General features: G+C 33.6%; 1 protein-coding gene and 1 long non-coding RNA gene across 4 annotated transcripts in view; one reads left to right on the top strand and one right to left on the bottom strand.

Annotated features, from left to right (window-relative positions):
* Positions 1-15,457, top strand: part of CHD1 (chromodomain helicase DNA binding protein 1) — a 77,767-nt gene extending 62,310 nt beyond the window's left edge. For 2 of the 3 annotated variants that reach the window (XM_027037303.2, XM_053225160.1), the window contains 8 exons: positions 784-912; positions 1,365-1,628; positions 1,981-2,121; positions 7,144-7,322; positions 9,011-9,107; positions 10,096-10,147; positions 10,652-10,862; positions 12,625-15,457. In XM_027037303.2, coding sequence (XP_026893104.1) covers positions 784-912; positions 1,365-1,628; positions 1,981-2,121; positions 7,144-7,322; positions 9,011-9,107; positions 10,096-10,147; positions 10,652-10,862; positions 12,625-12,970 — 1,419 coding nt within the window. In that variant the 3' untranslated portion in view covers positions 12,971-15,457. The remainder of the gene's footprint in view (positions 1-783; positions 913-1,364; positions 1,629-1,980; positions 2,122-7,143; positions 7,323-9,010; positions 9,108-10,095; positions 10,148-10,651; positions 10,863-12,624) is intronic. The other variant, XM_053225161.1, reaches the window with a different exon arrangement.
* The window catches only part of LOC128316233 (uncharacterized), a 33,704-nt gene continuing 19,217 nt past the window's right edge, over positions 8,163-22,649 (bottom strand). The window contains exon 3 of the long non-coding RNA XR_008299833.1: positions 8,163-8,374. This is a non-coding gene — a long non-coding RNA (uncharacterized LOC128316233). The remainder of the gene's footprint in view (positions 8,375-22,649) is intronic.

The raw sequence follows: 22,649 nt of genomic DNA, 5'->3' as shown, positions 1-22,649 counted from the left end.
GTAGTTTAGTGATAGCCCTAGACATCTGAGTCTAATATGACCTTATAAATGTATTTTTCTATATTTTAGTAGCTTTAATTGTATATGGTGATATTTGCCTTCAGTTGTCTCTGTATTTCTTTTAAAACTGGTAAGTCTTTCAGAAGTAGGATCCTGGGTTGTGTGTGTGTGTGTGTGTGTATATGTGTGTTTCCTGGTGTTTGGATAGGTGGTGGGGCAACTTGTTTAGAGAGGAGTAATTTTTGAGAGGTCGGGCCTCTATGACTATTTTATTTGGTGTTATTAGAGAGCTAAAGGTACAGCATTAAAGGTCACAGAGCTTATTTATGAGAGGGGTTCAGAAGAGTAGGAAAAATACACCGAAAGAGAGGTCATTAGAAACAGTCTTTACAGTTTACATTATAATCACAATGTGATTATATAATTACATTGTGTAAAATAATTTTTATGTAAAATAATTTTAATGCTATCTCTGTTAGGATCAAATTTAGTTGAAGATAATTGTAAATTAGGAAGGTGAAAAACCTCCCATTTTTTTCAACTTCCACTTTGCTTTAATTCTTTTTTAAAGGAATAATTATAGTTAGTATCAGTTACTCATGATAATATGTACTTGACTCATTAAATTATGTCAGTTTTGTTGACTTTCTAAGATTGGTGTAACTTACTACCAATAGACCAAGGATTGGGTACGAATATGTGTTAACTTTTAAGATTTACTACTTAAGGAATTTTTTAAAATTGAATCTCTGGAGTTGGTTAGAATAAAATAATTATTTTCAGGGAGGTTCAAAGAGGAGAAAAGCAAGAGCTAAGAAGAATAAAGCATTGAAGTCTATAAAAGTGAAAGAAGAAATAAAGAGTGATTCTTCACCCTTGCCCTCAGAGAAGTCTGATGAAGATGATGATAAGGTAAGAATGTGTTTTGGAAGAACAGCCTTTTTATACTAGAAAGGGAACATAACGTGTTTTAGTATACTTGCCATTTAAAAATTGAACTAAGACCTAAAATTTTACATTTAGGTACTGAAGTTCCTTTTGTGTAGTTTATTACATAGTCTCACATGCAGAACAGAATTCTACTTGTCCCATAGAATGTCACTAAGAGGGATAGAGCAAAGGTTCTTCCTTTTCAGAGGTTTGCCATTTAAATGAGGTTCTGTCTCCTTTGATTTTATTTTGAATGGGACTGGCTTGCTTTAGTTTTTATAGTAAGGTTGAACATTGCATGTATCATTATTAATGGGATTCTGGGTTATTTCTTTCCGAATCCACATACATGCAATCCATAGTCATACAAAGAAAGAAATTAGTCTTTGTCAAGATTTGGTTAGTAATACATTGGCCATACTTGCACTTTTCAGGATGAGATCACTTCTGTGAAACATCCAAATAAAAAAATTAAAACAGAAAGAGACAGTGAAGAAAGACCTGAGCCAGATGTTTTTATAAAGAAGGAATCAGAAGAAAAGAGGGAAGCAAAAGAAAAAGAGAATAAAAGAGAACTTAAAAGGGAGATAAAAGAAAAAGAGGATAAGAAAGATTTAAAGGAAAAAGATTTTAAAGAGAAAAGAGAAAACAAAGTAAAAGAAGCTATACAGAAAGAAAAAGACATAAAGGAAGAAAAGGTATGCAAATCATAATGTAAAACTTAGAAAGTGACAAAATCAACATATTTACATTTTAGGAAAATAAACTGCCTATCAGCCCAAATTAGCCTGAATAAGTTCTTTAAAAATACATGTGGGTATCTAGAAGAGGAGAAAAATAGGTTTGGATCTGTTTTTTTAAATGCCTTACCTGTAGGGTAATGTTACATAGTAATTTATTTTTGGTTTCCCCAAATAAAATTGGGGAAAGATAAAGAGTATGGAATGTGAACAAGCAATTATAGAATAAAAAGAGACATTAATTGTTTTCTGAAAGTTAATCGTTTCACCTTTGTTGTTGCTGGATTTTTTTCCCCCTCTTTTTCTTTAGTTGAGTGAATCCAAGTCTGATAGCAAGGAAAGATCCAAGAAATCTTCAGTGTCAGATGCTCCAGTTCATATCACAGCAAGTGGTGAACCAGTTCCCATATCTGAAGAATCTGAAGAGCTAGATCAGAAGACATTCAGCATTGTAAGTAGTAGACTTACTGGTTTATTAGTAAGAATTCATATAATATCTTATTTTAATTGGCAGTTTTATCTTTTGGAGCTTTTAATTTAGAAATGTATTTGAATTGGGTAGTATTGCAATTCAGATTGATAAAGGGCAATAGATTTAAATTTTGAACATTATCATAAATGTACAATTAACTTGGAAAAACTTCTTATTAAAGACTTTAGGGAAAGTCATTTAAGGAACACTTAGAGTGAACTTTTTTCCCTTCAGCTTCAGAATTTTAAAGTTTTCAGTTCCTGAACCTTTTATCTATATAAAACAGTGCTTCTTATCTACAGTAAATGACTAGCTATTTTCCCCCCAGTATTTTATAGGCCAGTATTCTTAGAAAGTATAGTAAAAAAAAAAAAAAAAAAGTAAAAATAATTTCGTTAGAGAAGTGAAAGTAAGGGAAAAATACACAAAATGTAATAAGCCCATTGGGGCTTATGACAGACATAAAATTGCACTGTCAAACTGATATGAAGGTTTCTAAAATTTCTGTACCTGTCCCCCATTGTGGACTAGTACAAGTTCATAGACCTAGAGTAACACTGGTCTAAAAAATACTGGTTTTACATGGTACCATGCTTTTATGTTCATCAAAGTCAGAGAGGAACTATCTTGGCCTTTTTCCAGATGATTTATTTACTGAATATAATCAGGAAACCAAAATAGTCTCAACTGTGAAATTAACTGTGATACAAATTTTGAGGAAAACTTTATAGTGAGGTTGCAGTGTGGAAAAACAGTTTGGTATAGTAATTGAATATACTGGCTCTGGAGCCAGTTCGAAAAGTAAGTATAATGATTAAATGAGTTAATACATGGAAAGTTTTTCAGCTAGTGCCTTTATTTTAAGAAATTGTTGTAGTGGATGTTGTTATTGAATATAGATATGCCATCAGATTGATAAAGGACTAAAAGAATCCAGATACAGAGCAAAATCAAGAAGGAGTAATACTGTTAGAAAAAAGAAAGACTGCATGATATGAGACCGGTACAAATTATCCTTGAATAAGAGACATGCTGTTATTGGTAGCACCCAAAGTGAAAATTTATAGTCTGATATATAAATCTCATTGGGGCGCCTGGGTGACTTGGTAAAGCGTCTGACTCTTGATCTCGAGGTTGTGAGTTCAAGCCCTACACTGGGTACATCCCCTGGGCATGGAGCCTCCTCAGAAAGAAAATATCATATTTGTATATAGTTACAGTATGCACAAATACGTGTAAATATACATTTTTATAAGAAATAGTATTTCCTCTTTAGGATCCCTAGAATCTGAATCTTTGGCACTGCTAAGGTATAATCTTAAGTTTATCGCTGGTATAAATTAAATGCTAGACTTGAAAGGTGGAAATTTTCACTTCTAAAATCACATTTTTGCTTTACCTACTGTACCATTCTAGATTCCCCAGGTTAACTTCTTGTCCTGTTTGCTTCTACTTTGTATCCTAACTAGAGAAGGTTGATCAGTGATAGGTTTTTCTCCTCCTTATTTTTGGCTGTTCACATCCCTCCAATCCCTAATAATATTGGAGACATTCAGATAAGCTACTCTTGTTCCTGTCTTCCATCTCACTTATTTGTACATATCTCTAGACTTTTCATTTCTGTGTCTTCAGGTTTACAGGCTGGCATTACTTAGCATCTTTTTAAGATTAATCTTTCTGTTTGTGACTTGGTTCTTCTTAACCTAGCCTATCCATTTTCTATTAATTTTTTATTTTAAACCCCTCTCTGTTGGGGAGAAATGGGAAGGTAGATGGCGATATGCTTTTGCTTTTCTGAGGTGAAAATGAACTCTTTGAACTGCTTCCTTTACCTGCTCATTACTGAGTTTGGTGAAATTGCACCTCTTGCCTCTTTTCTTTGCCCACATTTCCTCCTTGGCTTTCTGACTTGTTCATATAACTGCCTTAAAGGAAAATTTCCTGTTGTGCCCAATACATGAATTTCTTCTTCACTAACCTTCATAATTGATCTTAAAATCTCTTGTATTATGGAGATGAAGAATGGAATAATTTTAAACATAGACTCTGGATCCAGAGCTTACATGATTAGGATTTTACTACTGTATAAATTTTATTTGGGAATAGCTGTAATTATAAATTTAATGGCCTTTTCTCAGTCTTCATTTTCCTTCACATCCTTGCCTAATTTAACACCTTATTTTGTGCCTTATTGATCTGTCTCCTAAATGTGAGTATAATTTAATAGTCAAGAATGAATACAGAGTTCCAGGTCAGACCTGGGTTTGCCAGATGTTATTTCAGTCTGAACTTCAGTTTTCTTCAATACAATAAATAGTATTTATTGCAAAGGCCTACTACTGGAATCAAAAGAGGTGCCTTTTACACAACACACAGCTTCTGATACATAGTAAGTACTTTATAAATATTTATTACCATTGCTCCATTTCCCATCTTCAGGCCCTGGCCTTAGCACATGGATTTTTGTCATGAATTCCTCCTTTTTTCTTATCCCCTTCCCCCGCCCCCCAATCAGTCAATGAACAAATGATACTGGACTAAGCAAATGATATTGGCTCTGCCATACTGCTTCAAGCTACAGCCATCTCTTCCCTGGATTCTTTCAGTAGCTTCATAGCTGTTTTCACCATTCCCACTCTATCCCCTGCTATACCCTTTTCGTTCCTCAGTGCATACTCCCCACAGCAACCAGAGTGATAGCGACTGTCAGGGAGAATAAAGTCACCCCTCTTATTTTTTACTTAAAATCCTTGAGTGGCTTTCCCTCTCACTCAGGATTAAAAGATTCATAATTATAGGCCAAAAGATGCTGCATCTGATTTATTACTCCCATCATCTCTGCTACTTCCCTCACTTAGTAGGTCCCAGCCACACTGTCATTTATACTGTTCCTTTGAACATAAAAATTTTAGAACTTCCTCTGCTCACAGTGGCTTACTCCTTCATTTTCTTTAGATGTCTGCTCAAACATCACTCTTCTCTGGTACTGTATATGAAGTAGAAACCTCTCTACTTTTTCTTGCTTTCTTTTTCTTTATCACAGTTGTCACCATCCAACACATAGTCTATTTATTTATTGGCTGTTTTCTCTTACTAGAGTACAGGTTCCACAAAGGCAAGGTGTCTTTTTATTTACTGCTCTATTTCCTGAGTCTAGGACAATGCTGAGAACAGGGTATGCAGTCAAATGACATACACTGAATGAATCATTTTCTAGCAGAATATAAACTACCAAAATTGAACAAGAAGCAGGAAATGTAGAGAACAGATACAGGAGTAATACTAAAAATTAGAAAGAAAAAGATTTCTTTAAAAAAAAAAAAATCAGGCCTGGCTGAGTTCTAATTTTAAGTAAAAAATATTTGATTCTAATGTTATTTAAGTTATTCCTGACAAAAGTTGGATAACTTCCAAATGATTTGGACAAATAGGTCAGTAAAACAGAATAAAATCCACAGAAACAATTCCACACATAATATAGACAGTTAATTTATAATAAGAGTGGCCCTTCCACAGCAACAATACAAGGATTTTTTTTTTTTTAATGTTTATTTATTTCTGAGAAACAGCACGAGTGGGACAGGGGCAGAGAGAGGGGGAGACACAGAATCTGACGCAGGCTTTAGGCTCTGAGCTGTCAGCACCGAGCCCGACACGGGCTTGAACTCACTAAATATATTGTCTGTAATTGATCTATCCTTAACATTCCTGAACTAACCCAACTTTACTACTTGTAAATTATTATTATTAATCATTGTTCATTTTAAATTTGTTTTACATGTTAATATATATTAATATATGTTAATATATATAAATTGCTTTTTTAGTGATATTTTCATTCTACTTTTGGTGTAAGGTTATAGTTTGTTTTGTTTTGTTTTTTAAATCTTTTATTTATTTTTGAGAGAGAGCAAGAGCGAGCAGGGGAGGAACAGAGAGAGAGAGAGAGAGGGAGACACAGAATATGAAACACGTTCCAGGCTCTGAGCTGTCGGCACAGAGCCCAAAGTGGGGCTTGAACTCACAAACCTTGAGATTGTGACTTGAGCCAAAGTTGGATGCCCAACCAAATGAGTCACCCAGGCGCCCCTAAGGTTATAGTTTTTATTGCACAAATTGTATTTTAAGTGCATCATCAATTTTTGTTATGTCCTCTTTTTATTAGCATGCTAGTGATATGTAGGGTAAGGAAAAAGGTTGGTTTCTATCAAGTATCCCCAACTCTTTGAGTAGCCAAAATATGGTAAGAGCAAAATTCATTAGTTACTTTGTTTTGTCCCAAAGGTTTAGAAGAATAGACAATTTATACTTATAGGTCAATTGATTTTAATAGTTTGACAGCATATTTTATTTTATAAAAGATCCTCATATTTTTACATTTTGTTCTACATTAGAGTGAGTCTAGGGTATTAAGTTATAGTCTGAAATATTTTATTTTTTAACATTCTGTGTTTTAAGACTGCTTGATGATGATTGGGGCGCCTGGGTAGCTCAGTCAGATAAGCACCCAAGTCTTGGATTCAGCTCAGGTCATGATCTCAACCTTGTACTGTCAGCATGGAACCTGCTTGGGATTCTCGGTCGGTCGGTCTGTCTGTCTGTCTGTCTCTCTCTCTCTCTCTCTCTCTCTCTCTCTTTCAGCCCCTCCCCCCACACAAGTGCACATTCTCTGTCTCTTTCTCTCTCGAAATAAACTTAAAAAAAAAAAAAAAACTGCTTCATGATGTGTTGCAGTGCAGAAAGTAACCATTTTTACAGAAGGTAAATTAATCCAAAGCTTTTACATGCACAAAGGTTGAATTTAAATGATAATGAAAAACCTTACTTTCTGAAGAAAATCTGAGGGGAAAAAACCCTGATATTTAAGAGCTGTGAGGCGAGCTTTAATGCTTATTTTAACATCAAACAGTGCTATATTTACTCATATAGATATCATTGAAAGAAGTAGATGTTTGTTGAATTCTTATTTTTAATACATGTTCTTATTTTCCCATTTTAAAGTGTAAAGAAAGAATGAGGCCTGTCAAAGCAGCTTTGAAACAACTTGATAGGCCTGAAAAAGGCCTTTCAGAAAGAGAACAACTGGAGCATACTAGACAGTGTTTAATAAAAATTGGAGACCATATCACAGAATGTCTGAAAGAGTATACAAATCCTGAACAAATCAAGCAGTGGAGAAAGTAAGTGATGTACTTTTCAGGAAATGTTAATTTCCTAAATTGTAATTATGTAACCATCTAATTGTCTCATATTTCAGTTTATTTTTCCTATTCTGAAGTTTAGATAACAAAATACTATTTAAAGAAGTAATCTGAAGGCGATTGTTTTCATTTTTTCCCTTTAAAGCTTTTTATTTATGAATGATTGCTTAATTCACATCATGATAAGGCACAGGTGGCACCTCTGTCATTAAGAAATAGTCAACATTGTTTCATTAAAATTCAGATTGCATTTTATTTTTAAAAATCTCTGCACTTCACCAAATTATTGTTAGTAATATCTTTAGTTTGCAGTTCCAAATAAACAAATTTGTTACATAAATTTAGCAATTCATCTTCCAGGTGTGAGTATATAGCCTTGTAAGAATTAATATTCTCAAACAGTGTAAAATGCACACTTTTATTTTCCCTTTTATTTTAGAAGCAGCAGCACAGTTGATCTTAAAATTTTAAGTCTGAGCTGCTGTATTATACAAATCACTTAACGATTACCAGATCAGATCAGTGTTAAGCCAAACTGCAAGACAAGTTAGGAATACTATAAAATGACCATAAACCAGTCCTGTCAGTTTATTAGTCTGATGATTTCTTGCTTTATGCAGTGCAGCTACATACCAAAGCAAAAAACTGTAATGACATATTTCTGAAGGAGTGATGATTAAAGTTAAAAAAGAAATTCTATCCTTGTCCCCTTTCTCCTTAATGCACATTATCTGATGGTATCTTTACTCAGACTACTAACATAGCTTGTTTCTTTTATACCTAATATAAATCATAATATGAGTCCCTTTTTGACTTGTAAATTTACATATTTTTGGTTTCAATAAGATGGATTACTGCTTTTTTGCTCCAAAAGGCTATAAAATTAAGGGATTTGGAAGAGAAGTAAAACAATGTTTGGTTTTATTTGGAGTCTTACCCAAATGGGGACACCAATCTGGCTCAGTGGGTGGAGCATGCGATTCTTGATCTCAGGGTCATGAGTTCAAGCCCCACGTTGGGTGTAGAGATTACTTAAAAAAAAAAAAAAAAAAAAGGTTGGAGTCTTAGCCATATAAAGTTTTTATTTTATTTTTATTTATTTATTTTTGAGAGAGAAAGCACAAACAGGAAGGAGCAGAGAGAGGGAGACACTGAATCTGAAATAGGCTCCAGGTTCTGAGGTGTCAGCACAGAGCCCAATGAGGGGCCCGAATGCCCGCACTGGAGATATGACCTGAGCTGAAGTCAAAGGTGTAAACAGCTGAGCCACCCAGGCACCTCCATATAAAGTTATTTGTTTATTTTTTTATTTTTTTTTTAATTATTGTCAAGTTAGCTAAACATATAGTGTATACAGTGTGCTCTTGGTTTTGGGGATATATTCCCATGATTCATCACTTCACATACAAAACTCATTGCTCATCCCAATAAGTGCCCTCCTCAATGCCCATCACCCGTTTTCCCCTCTCCTCCGTACACCACCGCCTCCATCAACCCTCAGTTTGTTTTCTGTATTTAAGAGTCTCTTACAGTTTGTAGAAATAATCTCTTTAGACTTTGTTCTATGGAAGGCTAAGTATATGTATATGTGTTTCTACCTAGGGGATAAGGATTCCATGAAAAAGCTAAATATTTTCTACCAAAATGATTACCTGTTCTTTTTCTAGAAACCTGTGGATTTTTGTATCTAAGTTTACGGAGTTCGATGCAAGAAAATTACATAAGTTATATAAGCATGCTATTAAAAAACGGCAGGAATCTCAGGTAAATTGATGCATCATATTTTTCCTTTAATTTATGTTATTAAAACTGAGACATTCTTTCTTGTAGAATAATTCAATTAATAAATGTAGGAGGAATAAAGGAAATACAGAATCACTGTCAGACCACAATAAAAGTTGCTGCAGGTAGATGTTCTGAAGGAAACTAAAATTAGTGGGTGAGAAAATAAGATATTGGCATTGTCTAAAAGTATCTCATCTAAGATGTTTATTAATTACAAAGAGAAAAATAATGACTTTATAGAAGAGAGATCTGCGTACACGACCTTAAATGGTGAAGGGTAACATCAGCTAAAATAAGACCTATCAACATCATGAACCATCAGTATAGTGCGCTAATAAGAAAGGTATATCACTTCTGTGGAATTCTTGGCAAAAATGTATTACCTTAATTTGATCATGTGAAAATACCAGACAAACCCCAATTGAAAGAGGTATTCTACAAAATAACTGTCTTACATTTCCAAAGTGTCAAGGTCATTGAAGACAAAAAAATGTAAAAAGCTATTCATTAGATTAGAGGAAACTAAGAAGATAAGAAAACTCAATGTAATACGGAGTTCCAGATTGGATCCTGGAACAGAAAAGGGATCTTAGTGGAAAAATGTTAAAAATTTGAACACAGTTTCTAGTTCATTTCATAGTATTGTAGCAGTGTTAACACTTAGTTTTGATTATCATACTGTGGTGTTATGTGAGATGTTAACATTAGGAAAAGCTGGGTAAACGGCATATGGGAACTTTACTGTTTTTGTAGCTTTTCTGTAACTCTAAAATTATTTCAAGGTCGAATTTTTTAAGAAAGACAGTCTATGTTTTAAAAAAAAATCTGCAAGTGATGCATTTATACATGTGTATGAGAACTTCTTTCAGCATCAGGATTTCCGTTTTGGGGTGTTTTTTCTTTTTCCTATTTTGTAAGGGTATTTTAAGCCACTTAAAAGATTCTTACGTATGTGCATTTATTTTAGCAAAATAATGACCAGAACAGCAGCCTGAATGCTCAAGTAATTAGAAATCCAGGTAAGTGTTACTAATTGTTTTAGAAAGTAAATTTAAAAACTGTTTTCCTCTTTCAGGTTTGTTTTAGATAACACATACTCAGGTTTTAATATTGAATCTTTTATCTTAAACAATAACTTTAGCTTATTAACCTCTCCATAAATCAACCTTTTTTGCCAGTTTCAAGAAATGATAGAATAATTGTTAAAATGAATGTATTTTTAAACAATATTTAGAATATAATGTATTCTGTCTGTGCAAGAATCACAAAAGTATAGTCTGAGAAGGAAATGGTCTCCAGATTGTTTCAGTTGTGGTTTCTCACACTTCAGAATACAGTAACCCTTTATAAGACTTAGCTCTGCCTTTATAGACTGGTTCTGAAGTCTTTAACAGTATTTGGCAACTGATTTTGTTTATCCGGATTTGAAATAAGAGTTCTTATAATCTAGCAGCAAAGTTACTTTTGTTTACCATGTGTTTTTTTTAAGTCACTAACAAAAGGTGTACTCTTTTATCTAACAGATGTGGAAAGATTAAAAGAGAATACAAATCACGATGAAAGCAGCAGGGACAGTTATTCATCTGATAGACACTTATCTCAGTATCATGATCATCATAAAGACCGACATCAGGGAGATTCTTACAAAAAGAGTGACTCTAGGAAAAGACCCTATTCTTCCTTTAGTAATGGCAAAGATCATCGTGACTGGGATCATTACAAGCAAGAAAGCAGGTAAACTGGATGGTTTTGCGGTTTTGCTTATTTGTGTCCTTCTCTTTTTGACCTTTATGTACTCTATTTGACCTTACCAGCCAATTCATTATTCAGGTAATCAAAACAGATCTTATGTGAAATTAATTTGTTTACAAATTAAAAAAAAAAACAACTGATATAGAGTACTTTTTGTTAGTATTAAGAACTGAATTTCTCCAAAAATTTTTTTAGTTACAAAGTGTGCAGTAAGAGATGAAAGTATAGGGAGTTCTGTATAAGTCATAGGATTCATTTTTGTTGGTTTTAGAGGATATTGGCTCAAATACTCTTCAAAATACAGTAACAGAGTAAAATTAAAGCTTGATGGAATATGACTGAAATTTGATGAGCAGAATTCTGTGTTCCATTCCACTAAAAAACTCCTAGGGGAAAAATTAATTTATGTGAAAACACCCTACTGAGGATAAACTTAATCATGGCAGTCTGGGGTAGTCCCGAAATCAGGAAGTTTTCTCTGTTTAGTATTGTTTTGTTGTTTTTGAAGCCTTTAAGTAGTTAAACAATCTGAATATAACAACAGAATACGTTTTATTTCATAAAGGAGTATTTTCATCAGTTAGTTATAATTAAGAAAAGCAAAAGAAAAATCTGAGAAGAAAAAAAGATCAGAAATAGAGGAATTAGTAGATTTTCTTCGCATTTTAGTTGTGCTTACTTTAATCATTTCTTCTCTATGATAGAAGTGCTGTCACATAATAAGTATCAATTGTAGAATGGCTCTTATAATTAGAAAAGGGCACAAAATGCAAAGCCCTGTTTGTAGCAGTAAATATTTATAATTTCACAGACTTATAGAACATAATTCATATTTTTTTTGTAACAAGGACTTTTCCCCAACCAGTGAAAGTTCTCTTCTACAAATTAGTTCATAGACTGAATTTTAGAGGTTTTTATTTTTCCTGCTTAGAGTTTCATAAAAGGCTCTGATTTCAAGGGTATTCTATATCGTTATCCTAACCCCCACTTCCAGATAATTAAGATGCATTAATACAAATGTCCCATAGAATAAAAAGTAACAATCAGTTGAAAAATGGGCATGTGAGCTAATTGAAATAAGTTAGAGAAAGACAAATAGCATAAAATTTCACTTGTATCTGGAATAAAAAACAAAAACAGTGGACAAACAGAAAAGCAAAAAAGACTCATACAGACAAGAGAACAAACTGGTGTTGCCAGGAGGGAGGGGATTGGAGTCAGGGAGATGGGTGAAATAGGTACAGGAGCTTAAGAGGTACAGATTTTCAGTTATAAAATAAGTCATGGGGATATAAAGTACAGCTTAGTAATATTGTAATAACTTTGTATGGTGACAGATGGTAACTATACACTTACCATGGTGAGCATTTCATGATGTATATAATTTCATATCACTATGTTGTACACCTGAAACTAATATACTGCATGTCCATTATAGTTTAATTAAAAATAAAATTATATTAAGTAAATAATTAAAAATGGGCATGTAAAATTAGATGGTATCTGAGGTTCTCTGTATGGTTCACTTTAGTTTTGTGAATTGAATGATTTTTCCACAGAGGCATGCAGAGACAGGTCCAGTGACTTAAGCTCACTGAGGAGGTCTTGTTGTGAAACACAGAGCTTCTATACAATTTAAAAGGATGCCTTAAAGTATTTTTCTATTTTATTTTTTTAATACTTTTTCTATTTGGAAACATTTAATTTCCATCATTAATTTAATCCCTAATTTCTCTTCCATTAGGTATTATAGTGATAGAGAGAAACACAGAAAACTGGATGATCACAGGAGTAGAGATCACAGGTCAAATTTGGAAGGAAGTTTAAAGGACAGATCTCATTCTGATCATCGTTCTCATTCAGACCATCGGTTGCATTCAGACCATCGGGCAAGTTCTGAATATACACACCATAAATCTTCCAGGGATTATAGGTATCACTCAGATTGGCAGATGGACCACAGAGCTTCCAGTAGTGGCCCCAGATCACCACTAGATCAGAGGTCTCCTTATGGCTCCAGATCTCCATTTGAACACTCAGTTGAACACAAAAGTACACCTGAGCATACCTGGAGTAGTCGGAAAACATAACAAAAACTGATACTTTTTGTCTTTCTGGACTTTTCTTTTAGCCATATATCATAAACCAACACAGTAATTGCCTTACATGACTTGAAAGATATAAACAGATCTTCTATCAGTAGCAGTATTGTTACTTCTTTCCAGGATGCAAGGTCTATTATCCCAACAGAAGAGAAAATATTTTTATATTTAAGGATTATGCTGCACTGTACTACAAATACTGTAGTACTTTTTTTTTTTTCTTTTTTAAAGAAATGGAAAATGTTTACTATTACAGGGACCTCAACACTGCCCTTCCATATAGGCTGGATAAAACTGTTTTTAAGTCAGTGATTTTAGACTGACCTCCATTTAAATTATGTTTGTATATGAACTTTACTCTGACCTGTGATCATGTTTCAGGAAGGAATGAAAGAGAGTTCTTTTCTTAATAAAGAAAAAACACTCAAGGACTTTGTTCACTTTCCAAAGCTACTTGTTTACATTGTACACTGCGACCACCTTGCCGCTTTTCATCACAAGCTTGAATATTTAAATTCTGTACTTATATCTGTAAAATAGCCAGGAATTTCCTGTTTGTGATCTGTTATTATGCCTTTTTACACATACACACATATGGCTGTAAATTATTGTAAATGGATTAAATGAGCTTTCCTTACTTCCTTTCCCTGCTCAGGCTTTTTTTGACTGTTCCTTTCCCTACCAACTCAGGCCTTCTTATCATTTAAAAAAAATTATCAGTGTAATAACACTTTTTAATGATTTGTCTTGATGGAATCATTGTTTAGAATGTAAAAAATGGGGAAAGGGGCCACTTAATTCCATTAGTCTCTTTTTATATTGACTATTTTATTAGATAAATGTTATTTCTTTCATTTTTTCTTTTTTAGTAAAATATTGTGTTTGTAGTAACAAAATGGTGAGATAATATGTAAAATCTAAACTGCATGCTCTGGAAACATTTTTTTCAGATGCATTTGGTTTAAAAGGGTAGGTGTATGAACACTTTTCAGAATCCAAAATGGCCAAAAGTTATTGTAAAATCCATTTGTTTTCCCTTTTCATGTGGGCAATAATGTCAAATGTGCTATGCAGCCAGGTAACATTTTAGATAAACTTGATTGACTTTTAATATAAACTGTTACAATGCACACTGATTGTATATAAAAACCTTATATATGACAAATTAAATTTAAGAAAAAGGATATGTGGGCTCCTGTAATTTTCTGCTGCATTCTTACTCGCTCAAGCACTTAGTTTTTTTTTTTGTTTTTTTTTTTTTTAAGTAGTAACGTTTAGCTACCAGGTAAAAGGTATTTTGGTAAGCAGTTGAATATTAAGTGTGTGGCACTACAAAACTAAGTCTATTTTAAAGACTATATGAATCTATGAAGTAAAATTAGATCATAGAAATCTTTGTTGGTTTCCTGCAGATTTTATTTCAGAATGCCTTATATTTATTCACAGATTTTTATTTTGTTATATTCAGTGGGGATTTTTGAACATGTGACACATTCTTGGATGTGCGCTGTGATGTAACAAATTTGAATCTTAACTTTGACAAATATAAGTATATTGGTATATGCCTATAATAGTCTTTAAAGTGTCCCATGTTGATTAACTGTGGGAATAATCTACAGAAATTTGTCCATAGATGGATGTATTTTTTTTAAACATTTTAATTTTCTCCATTAAAGTCTAAAATTTTATGTGAACAAAGCTTTCCTTTTTTTTTTTTTTTTTTTTTTTTTTTGGTGATCCCTCTTTTAGTTACCTGAAGAACGATAATCTGTTTTTTCCTGGCATATCAGATAACATAGGAACACTAACTCAATTTTTAAATGTCAGTTTATAATCAAATTTAAAAGTGATAAAACATAGTGCCGGTACACATTTTTAAGCTTTTCCACTTTTTCCACATTTAATGTAAATGATTATTCCACAAGATAGCATTTAACACAACAAGATAATGCTTAACGAAGTTATAATATTGACATAGTAAAAAGATCAGGGTTGCATTTTTAATTCATCACTTTGTAGCTGGGATATTTGCATTATATCCTATTATACAAAATATCATAGAAGAACAATATTACATTTTTTGAGGCAATGGAATGGGCTCTTTCTTAACAATGCCATATTTAGTTGAATAGATCAATCACCTAATTAGCTGAGTTGAATGGAAAACCTAAAACTGTATGTAACATTAATTGATGGAAAATATGTTCATTATTTGTAAAAAGTCAGCAATCATGTAGAAGAGGAACAAGCCATAAATTTACTAAGACACAATGGAGAAGAACATTGGTACATAGATATAACAGGGAACATTCTCTATAAAATATGCTTAAATTTTGTCTATTACATGCTCATTCTGCTTTGCTATTTATATCCATTTGTGTTTAAATTTTTAAGGGTGAGAGATTATGCATAGTACTGTACCAATTAACCCTCCACTTTAATAATAAACAATAAATGATTTCTTATTAAAAGCAATGGCCTGTTTGCTTATAAAGAAAGTATTCTTCAGGGTATGTTAGAAAATAATTTTAGACTGGAAAGCTGTGGAAAACTGGAGTGTGAATGATTTGTTCACTAATTTCAGAGTGAGTGGCTTAATAAAACTGAAATTTTTATAGAAATTGCATAAGACATGGTAGATTACAAATACGATAATTTCTGTAATTCATTTTTGTAGTTAAATTGTGAAAGGGTTGTATAGATACACTGATTTCACTTTCTTGAGATTTATCAAGACTATACAGTGGTATAAATGGCATAATTCCTATCTTCGTTACTCTGTTTCTGACTAGACAATGATCTTTAAGCCATAAATAATAATGTAGGTTTATAGTTGTGATACTTCTTGTCAAGGGCTGTGGTGATTTGAAAGGGGGAGGGGGTTGGAAAAGCAACTAGTTTTTAAATACGGGCTTCATTTAGACTTACCCTGCTTCGTCTGAAATTTTAATGTGAACTCGTAAATGTGGCTTAATTATTAAAATTTTGAGTAGTTCATTACTTAGCAAATAATGGAATAATATTAAATGTTTCTAAATTGATGTCTAACATATTAATATAAACAACTATCAAACCCATTGCTTAAGACTCGATTTAAAAGTACAGATAAAACTATTACATATGTTGCAGCACCTTATGCAAGATTTATGAGCATGTTTAAGGGGAGGCAACTAGGTAATAGTACAACAAAAATATCTTGACAATGTCAGAATTTCTGTGTTAAAATTCTCATCTTCTCATTTTAGACATTTAAAACAAACAATTCAATTGAAATTATATTTTCTCCTGACAATGACTGTAGTGAGTAATTTTATAGATTCTTTATGCTAATAATTTTCTTTTTTTTTTTTTTTCCTCCAAGAACCTAATAGACTGATTTTATTAGGAAATCTTTGGATTCTTTTATAAAGAAAGACCTAAGGATAGGAATATTAGCTATGTTAAAGAATGAAAGATAAGATTACTTGGTAAAGTAGGATTAAAAAATACTTTCCAGACTGTTTCCAAGTATCTATACAAATTCTTCAATGGATCTTTATGTGCCACATTTTCTATCCTAAAAGGCTATTGCCATCTTGGCCTTCAGTTAAAAAACAAAAACAAAACTGGGGGTGCCTGAGTGGTTCAGTCAGTCAAGCATCAGACTTTGGCTCAGGTCATGGTCTCATAGTTCTTGTGTTTGAGCCCCACATCAGCTTCTATACTGTCAGCATGGAGCCTGCTTAGGATCCTCTGTCTGCCCTGTCTCTGCCCCTCCCCTGCTCCTGCATGTACTCTCGCTCCCCAAAACAAATAAACATTACAAAAACATAACCAACCTTTATTTGAGACAAGATTGATAGTTCAAACAAAAATGAGTAAGATGCTTTTAATTCTATGTCCCAGTCTACATTTGAGTCTGGATCTAAATATTAAGTTGAAAAGGTATAAATAGCCTCAAAACAAAACCTGAGCTCATAATGCTTCTGTTAAATGAGCTAGGATGATTGCATTGATGCGTTGATTTACATTATCTGGCAGAAGTGGGAATTGCATTTTAATTTTATTACTGTAGGCTACTATCAGGTTTCCAGTCTGTAGATGAGCTGTGGAATTAACCTGGCACTCATTGTTTTTTCCTGTTACTACCTTTCAAAACTTTGCTTTGTCTCTGTTCTTCAATTTCACTCTGCTGAGTCTGGGTGTGGTTTTGTTTATTTATTTATTTTTGTTCAAGTCTTGTCCCTTGACCAGTTCTTTCTATTTTCTGGAAACCTGGTATCACTATCACAATATTTTTGATTTCTGTCCTCTGTCTTAACAACTTTACTATTTTTCCTTCTCTTTCCATTTCTCTGCTTGGTCTCTTCAGCTTCAGCCATTCCCCTGAACTCGTCTCCACTTAGATATCTAATAGGTATCTACTCTTTTTCTTTATTTTTACTCATTTTAGAGAGCAGGAGCAAGGGAGTCAGAGGGAAATAGAATCTTAAGCAGACTCCAGGCTAAGCCCTACTGGGGCTTGATCCCACACACCTGGGATCATGACCTGAGCCTAAATCAAGAGTCGGATGCTCAACCAACTGAGCCACGCAGATGCCCCTAATAGATATCTACCATTAAAATACAGAAAACCAGACTCTTCTCCACCAATGACATTAAAAAAAACTGGCAGGGTGCCTGGGTGGCTCAGTTGGTTGGGCGTCTGACTTTGATTAGGTCATGATCTCATCATGTCTTGTGAGTTTGAGAGCACTGTGTCAGGCTTGGTGCTGACAGCTCAGAGCCTGGAGCCTGCTTCCAATTCTGTGTCTCCCTCTCTCTGCCCCTCTTATGCTTGTGCTCTCTCTAAAATAAACATTAAAAAAATTTTTTTGAAGAACTGCCAGTGTTCCATAATTTTTGATAAGGGAGTAAACTCAGCATTCACAACTTTTATAACCTATGGCGCTTTATCCCTGTTTTTTTTCCTATTTTTTCTGCCTCACTCACACTACCCTCTTATAATGCACCAAAGAATACATATGGATCTTTGTTTCGCTGTTTCCTCTGTCAAGAAAGCCTTTATCCCTGATTTGTACAAAGCTTGTTCCCTCACTTGAATGAGTCCCATCAAGTCTCTAAACTGGTAAACATGCCCCTACCATTTTTGTATCCCTTATCTTGCTTTTTCTTCTAGCACTCACTATTACTTGACTTCATTTTTTTTTCTTTTTTATTTGTCATTCCCTCCTTACTAACATGTAAGTTTCATTAGGGGAGGGACCTTATCTTGTTCACCACTGTATCCCCTAGCACTTTAAACAGTGCCTCAACATATCAATTGTATTTTTTTCCATTATTTTGGTTCTTTCCCAGAAATGCTATGTCCCATAAGTGGCCAGCATTATTAAACTTTTTGTCTTTCCATTGTTACCTGATCTGTTAATGTTTTTGGAGACATTTGTATCACTTATCATTATATAACTAGAGTCTTTTGCTATCTTTTGTTTTTTAACTCAACTAATAAAAATCACCTGAAACATAGAGAAACACCCAAGTCTCATGTCTAGAAATTAAAATAGGCAGAGAAAGGCCTCAAGTAATATGATTGTAAGAATTTTAATATTCTGTTGACTTGAGTAATACAGAGGTTAATTCTTCTGTTATCATTAAAACACTTATGTAATGAAAAACTAGTTTTTGTAACTTATCGCTATTTAAGAAATATGATACTTTGTGGAGAGAGATTCAGAGATGTATGTTAGGAAAATATAAAACATTTTGATTTGTCTTTATCTTTTGATAGGACATGTTTCTAGGTGGCATGATAGATTGTCTTTTTCTACTCATAAGGAAAGAACACAACTTGTAAAGGCACCATAATACAAGAGAAATATGTTGCATTTCCAATGTTTTTAAAGTGAAATAGAAAAAACATCTCTCTGGTTTTTGATGTTTTTTCCCCATTAAAAAAACTTTAGATCGTGTTTATATAAGGTAAATTCATCCTTTTTAGGTGTGCATTGTAATAAGCTTTGACATATTATACAGTTGTTCAACCACCAACATATTTAAGATCTAAAACCTTTCCATCACCCCCAAAAAGTAATCACACGCTGATTTCCCCACATCTAGTCCCTGGCAACCACTGATTTGTCCCTATAGTGTTTACTTTTTCATGTTATTTAAAGGAATCATACAAAATATTGGCTTTGAGCCAGCCTTTCATTTAGTGTAATGTTTTTGAGATTCATCTGTGTTTTTGCGTTTATCAGTGGCTCGTTACTTTTCATTATGGAGTGATATTCTTTGTATTGAGTGTTTACAATTTGTTTATCCATTCACCAACTGGGTTTCCAGTTATTTGGCCATTTTGTTTAAAGATGTTGTAAACTTTCACATACAAGTCTCTGGGTACATATTCTAAATTTGGGGGGAAGTGCTTTGGAGTGGGATTTCTAGATTGTATGCTAAAGTATATGTTTTACTTTGTAAAAAACTGCCAAACTATTTTCCAAAGTGAATATACCATTTTTTTTATGTTCCCACCAGCTATAGATGAGAATTCTTGTTACTCTTCAACCATGTGAGAGCATTTTGTATTGTAGGGTTTAATTTTTCATGTAACCATTCTGATAGGTGGGTAGTGATAACACTTAATTTGTATTTCCCTAGTAACTACTGGTATTCAACATCTTTTAATGTGTTTACTTGCCATTCTTATTTCTAGTATTCAATTTTTTTTTAATTTTACAGAGTAGATTTGTTGATAAAATTCATGTATCAGATGAACTATGATATGAGTTTAGATAAACTAGTCTATGGCTTATCTTTTTCTTAACAGTATCTTTTGAAATGGAGAATTTAAAAAATTTTGATAAAATCCAGTGTTTCCATTTTATTTCTACTATGGATGTTTCCTTCTTTGTGTGTAGAAATCTTTGCCTAACTCAAGATCACAAAGATTTTTCTCCTATGTTTTATTTATTAAAAAAATTTTTTTTAATATTTTGGAGAGAGAGAGACAGAGCATGAGCAGGGGAAGGGCAGAGAGAGAGGAAGACAGAATCCGAAGCAGGCTCCAGGCTCTGAGCTGTCAGCACAGAGCCTAATACGGGGCTCAAGTTCACAACAAGAGATCATGAGCTGAGCTGAAGTCGGATGCTTAACTGACTGAACCACCCAGATGTCCCTCCTATGTTTTCTTTTAAAAGGATTATTATACTTTTAGGAATTGCATTAAGTCTATGAACCATTTCAAGTTGATTTTTGTATGTAGTGTGGGGTATGAACCAAGCGTTGGGGTGGGGGGGGTTGGTTTTTAGTTTTTGACTTTGTTTTTTGGATATGCGTATCTAATTTTTCCAACACCATTTGTTGAAAAGACTATCACTTTCCACTGAATTTCTATTTTACCTTATTGAAAATCAATTGTTCGTATATGGCTGGGCCTCTTTCTGGGCTGCCTATTCTGTCTTAATTTATATTTGTTTATGCCAATAACACATCTTGATTACTGCACTTGAATTCGTAAATTATGAAATCAGGTAGTCTAAGTTCTAAATTTTATTATATTTCACAATTGTATGGCCTTCCAAATTCCTTGGCTTTTCCACATACATTTTAGAATCAAATTGTAAATTTCTACCAAAAGCCTGCTGGATTTTGATTGAAATTATATTGAACCTATAATCAATTTGGGGAATATTGTCACTTTAACAAGATTGAGACAGCTGACTTCGGAACACAGTGTTTATCTCCATTATTTAGGTCTTTAATTTTGCTCAACATTGTGATTTTTCAGTGTGTAAATCTTGCACATATGTTGTTATATTTACCCCCTTAAAATGCTTTTTTATTTCCATTTTTTAGTCTGTATTGATTTTTGGACTCAACCTTTTTCCTGTGGACCTTGCTACACTCAACAATTAGTTAAAATAGCTACTTCCAAGTGCTTTAAGATTTTCTACATCAATCTTCTCTGAAAAGTTTTATTTGTATCTTCACAATCTTTTATGCCTTTTGTTCTTGCCTTAATGTACTTCCTAGGACCTCTGTTATACTGTCTGTAAGAATAGGTATCTTATTATAAGAATTGCCTTATTCCCATCTGGGGTGAATTCATTCTTTTCGCCAATGAGTATGGTATTAGCCATAGTTTTTTTGTATGTGACCTTTATCTTGTCAAGGAGATTCCCTTCTAATCTTAATTTTCTGAGTATTAAAAGAAAAAAATGATATCTTTTGCATTGTTAGTATAATCACAAGTACTTATTCTTGAAATATGTGCACCTGTGGTACAACTTCTTAAATCATGGAATCAGATTGGAGTCTGCCACCCTCATTACCTATTCTACATTGATTTTCTCATAATACTTGATTCTTATGAAAGAAACCATCAAAAAACAACTTTGTAATGTAGTGGGATCTAATGATGAAACTGAACTATCTCAAGTGGATAGTTAATGTTGTTTTGGACAAATGGACATTATCAATATGTTTCCTTCAAAAATTTAAAATTTCCTGTAGTACCTCTGTTTTTTCTGCTTTTGCAAACCACAGCACTAGCCCACAATCAGCCTTTAAGAATCCATTAAAAATTAATGGATTGGGGGTGCTTGGGTGGCTCAGTCAATTAAGTATCTGACTCTTGATTTTGGCTCAGATCATGATCTCACAGTCATGAGACCGAGCCCCATGTCGGGCTCTGCACTGTATTCTCTCCCTCTTTCTTTCTCTGTCCCTCCCTTATGTGTGTGCTCTCACACACACACACTCTCTCTGTCAAAAATAAACATTTAAAAAATGAAGAAAAAAATAACTTATTCTTTTAAGTTTATTTTTAAGTAGTCTCTACACCCAACATGGGACTCAAGCTCATGACCCAAAATCAAGAGTCACATGCTCTTCTGACTGAGCCAGTGAAATGCCTCTAACTTATCCTTAATTGCTTTATGCACGTCAATATACAGTTCATTTATATCAGCTCCCCTTGGAGAATCTTGTCACTTTTTAGAATTCAGCTCACTCTGTTGCCTGGTGACCTCTACTCTCTAATGCGTTCAAGTAAAAACTATGATTTTTAGATTAACTGTATTGTTTTCTTGTTAGGATAGGAGGAATGTTCTCTTATGACTATATCCTAAGAAGAAGCACTCCAAAATGTGTGTGTGTGTGTGTGTGTGTGTGTGTGTGTTTCTTTTTTTAGTCACCTTTATTGAGGCATAATATACCTACAACAAATTGCATGTACTGTACTTGTGCAGTTTGGTGAGGTTTGAGAAATGTATATATTAACATAATCATGATACAGAATATTTCCATCACCCTAGAAGTGCTCATTGTCCCCTTCACTGTCAATCCCTACACTTAAAAGATAGCCCAGGAAAGCACTTACTGATTGGCCTTATATTACTTTATATTACTACAGATTACATTTGTCCAACTAGAGTTTAGTAAGTAAATTAATGAAATCACATACTCTTTTTTTGTCCGGATTCTTTTGCTCAATATAGTGTTTTTAAAAAAAAAATTTTTTAACGCTTATTTATTTTTGAGACAGAGAGAGACAGAGCATGAACAGGGGAGGGGCAGAGAGAGGGAGACACAGAATCCGAAGCAGTCTCCAGGCTCTGAGCTGTCAGCACACAGCCCGACGTGGGGCTTGAACTCGCGGACTGCGAGATCGTGACCTGAGTTGAAGTTG

Source organism: Acinonyx jubatus, chromosome A1 (genome assembly GCF_027475565.1).
Source record: "Acinonyx jubatus isolate Ajub_Pintada_27869175 chromosome A1, VMU_Ajub_asm_v1.0, whole genome shotgun sequence".
Classification (NCBI taxonomy): domain Eukaryota; kingdom Metazoa; phylum Chordata; class Mammalia; order Carnivora; family Felidae; genus Acinonyx; species Acinonyx jubatus.
The sequence above is the reverse complement of the archived record's forward strand: the minus strand, read 5'-3'. Positions and strand labels throughout refer to the sequence as shown.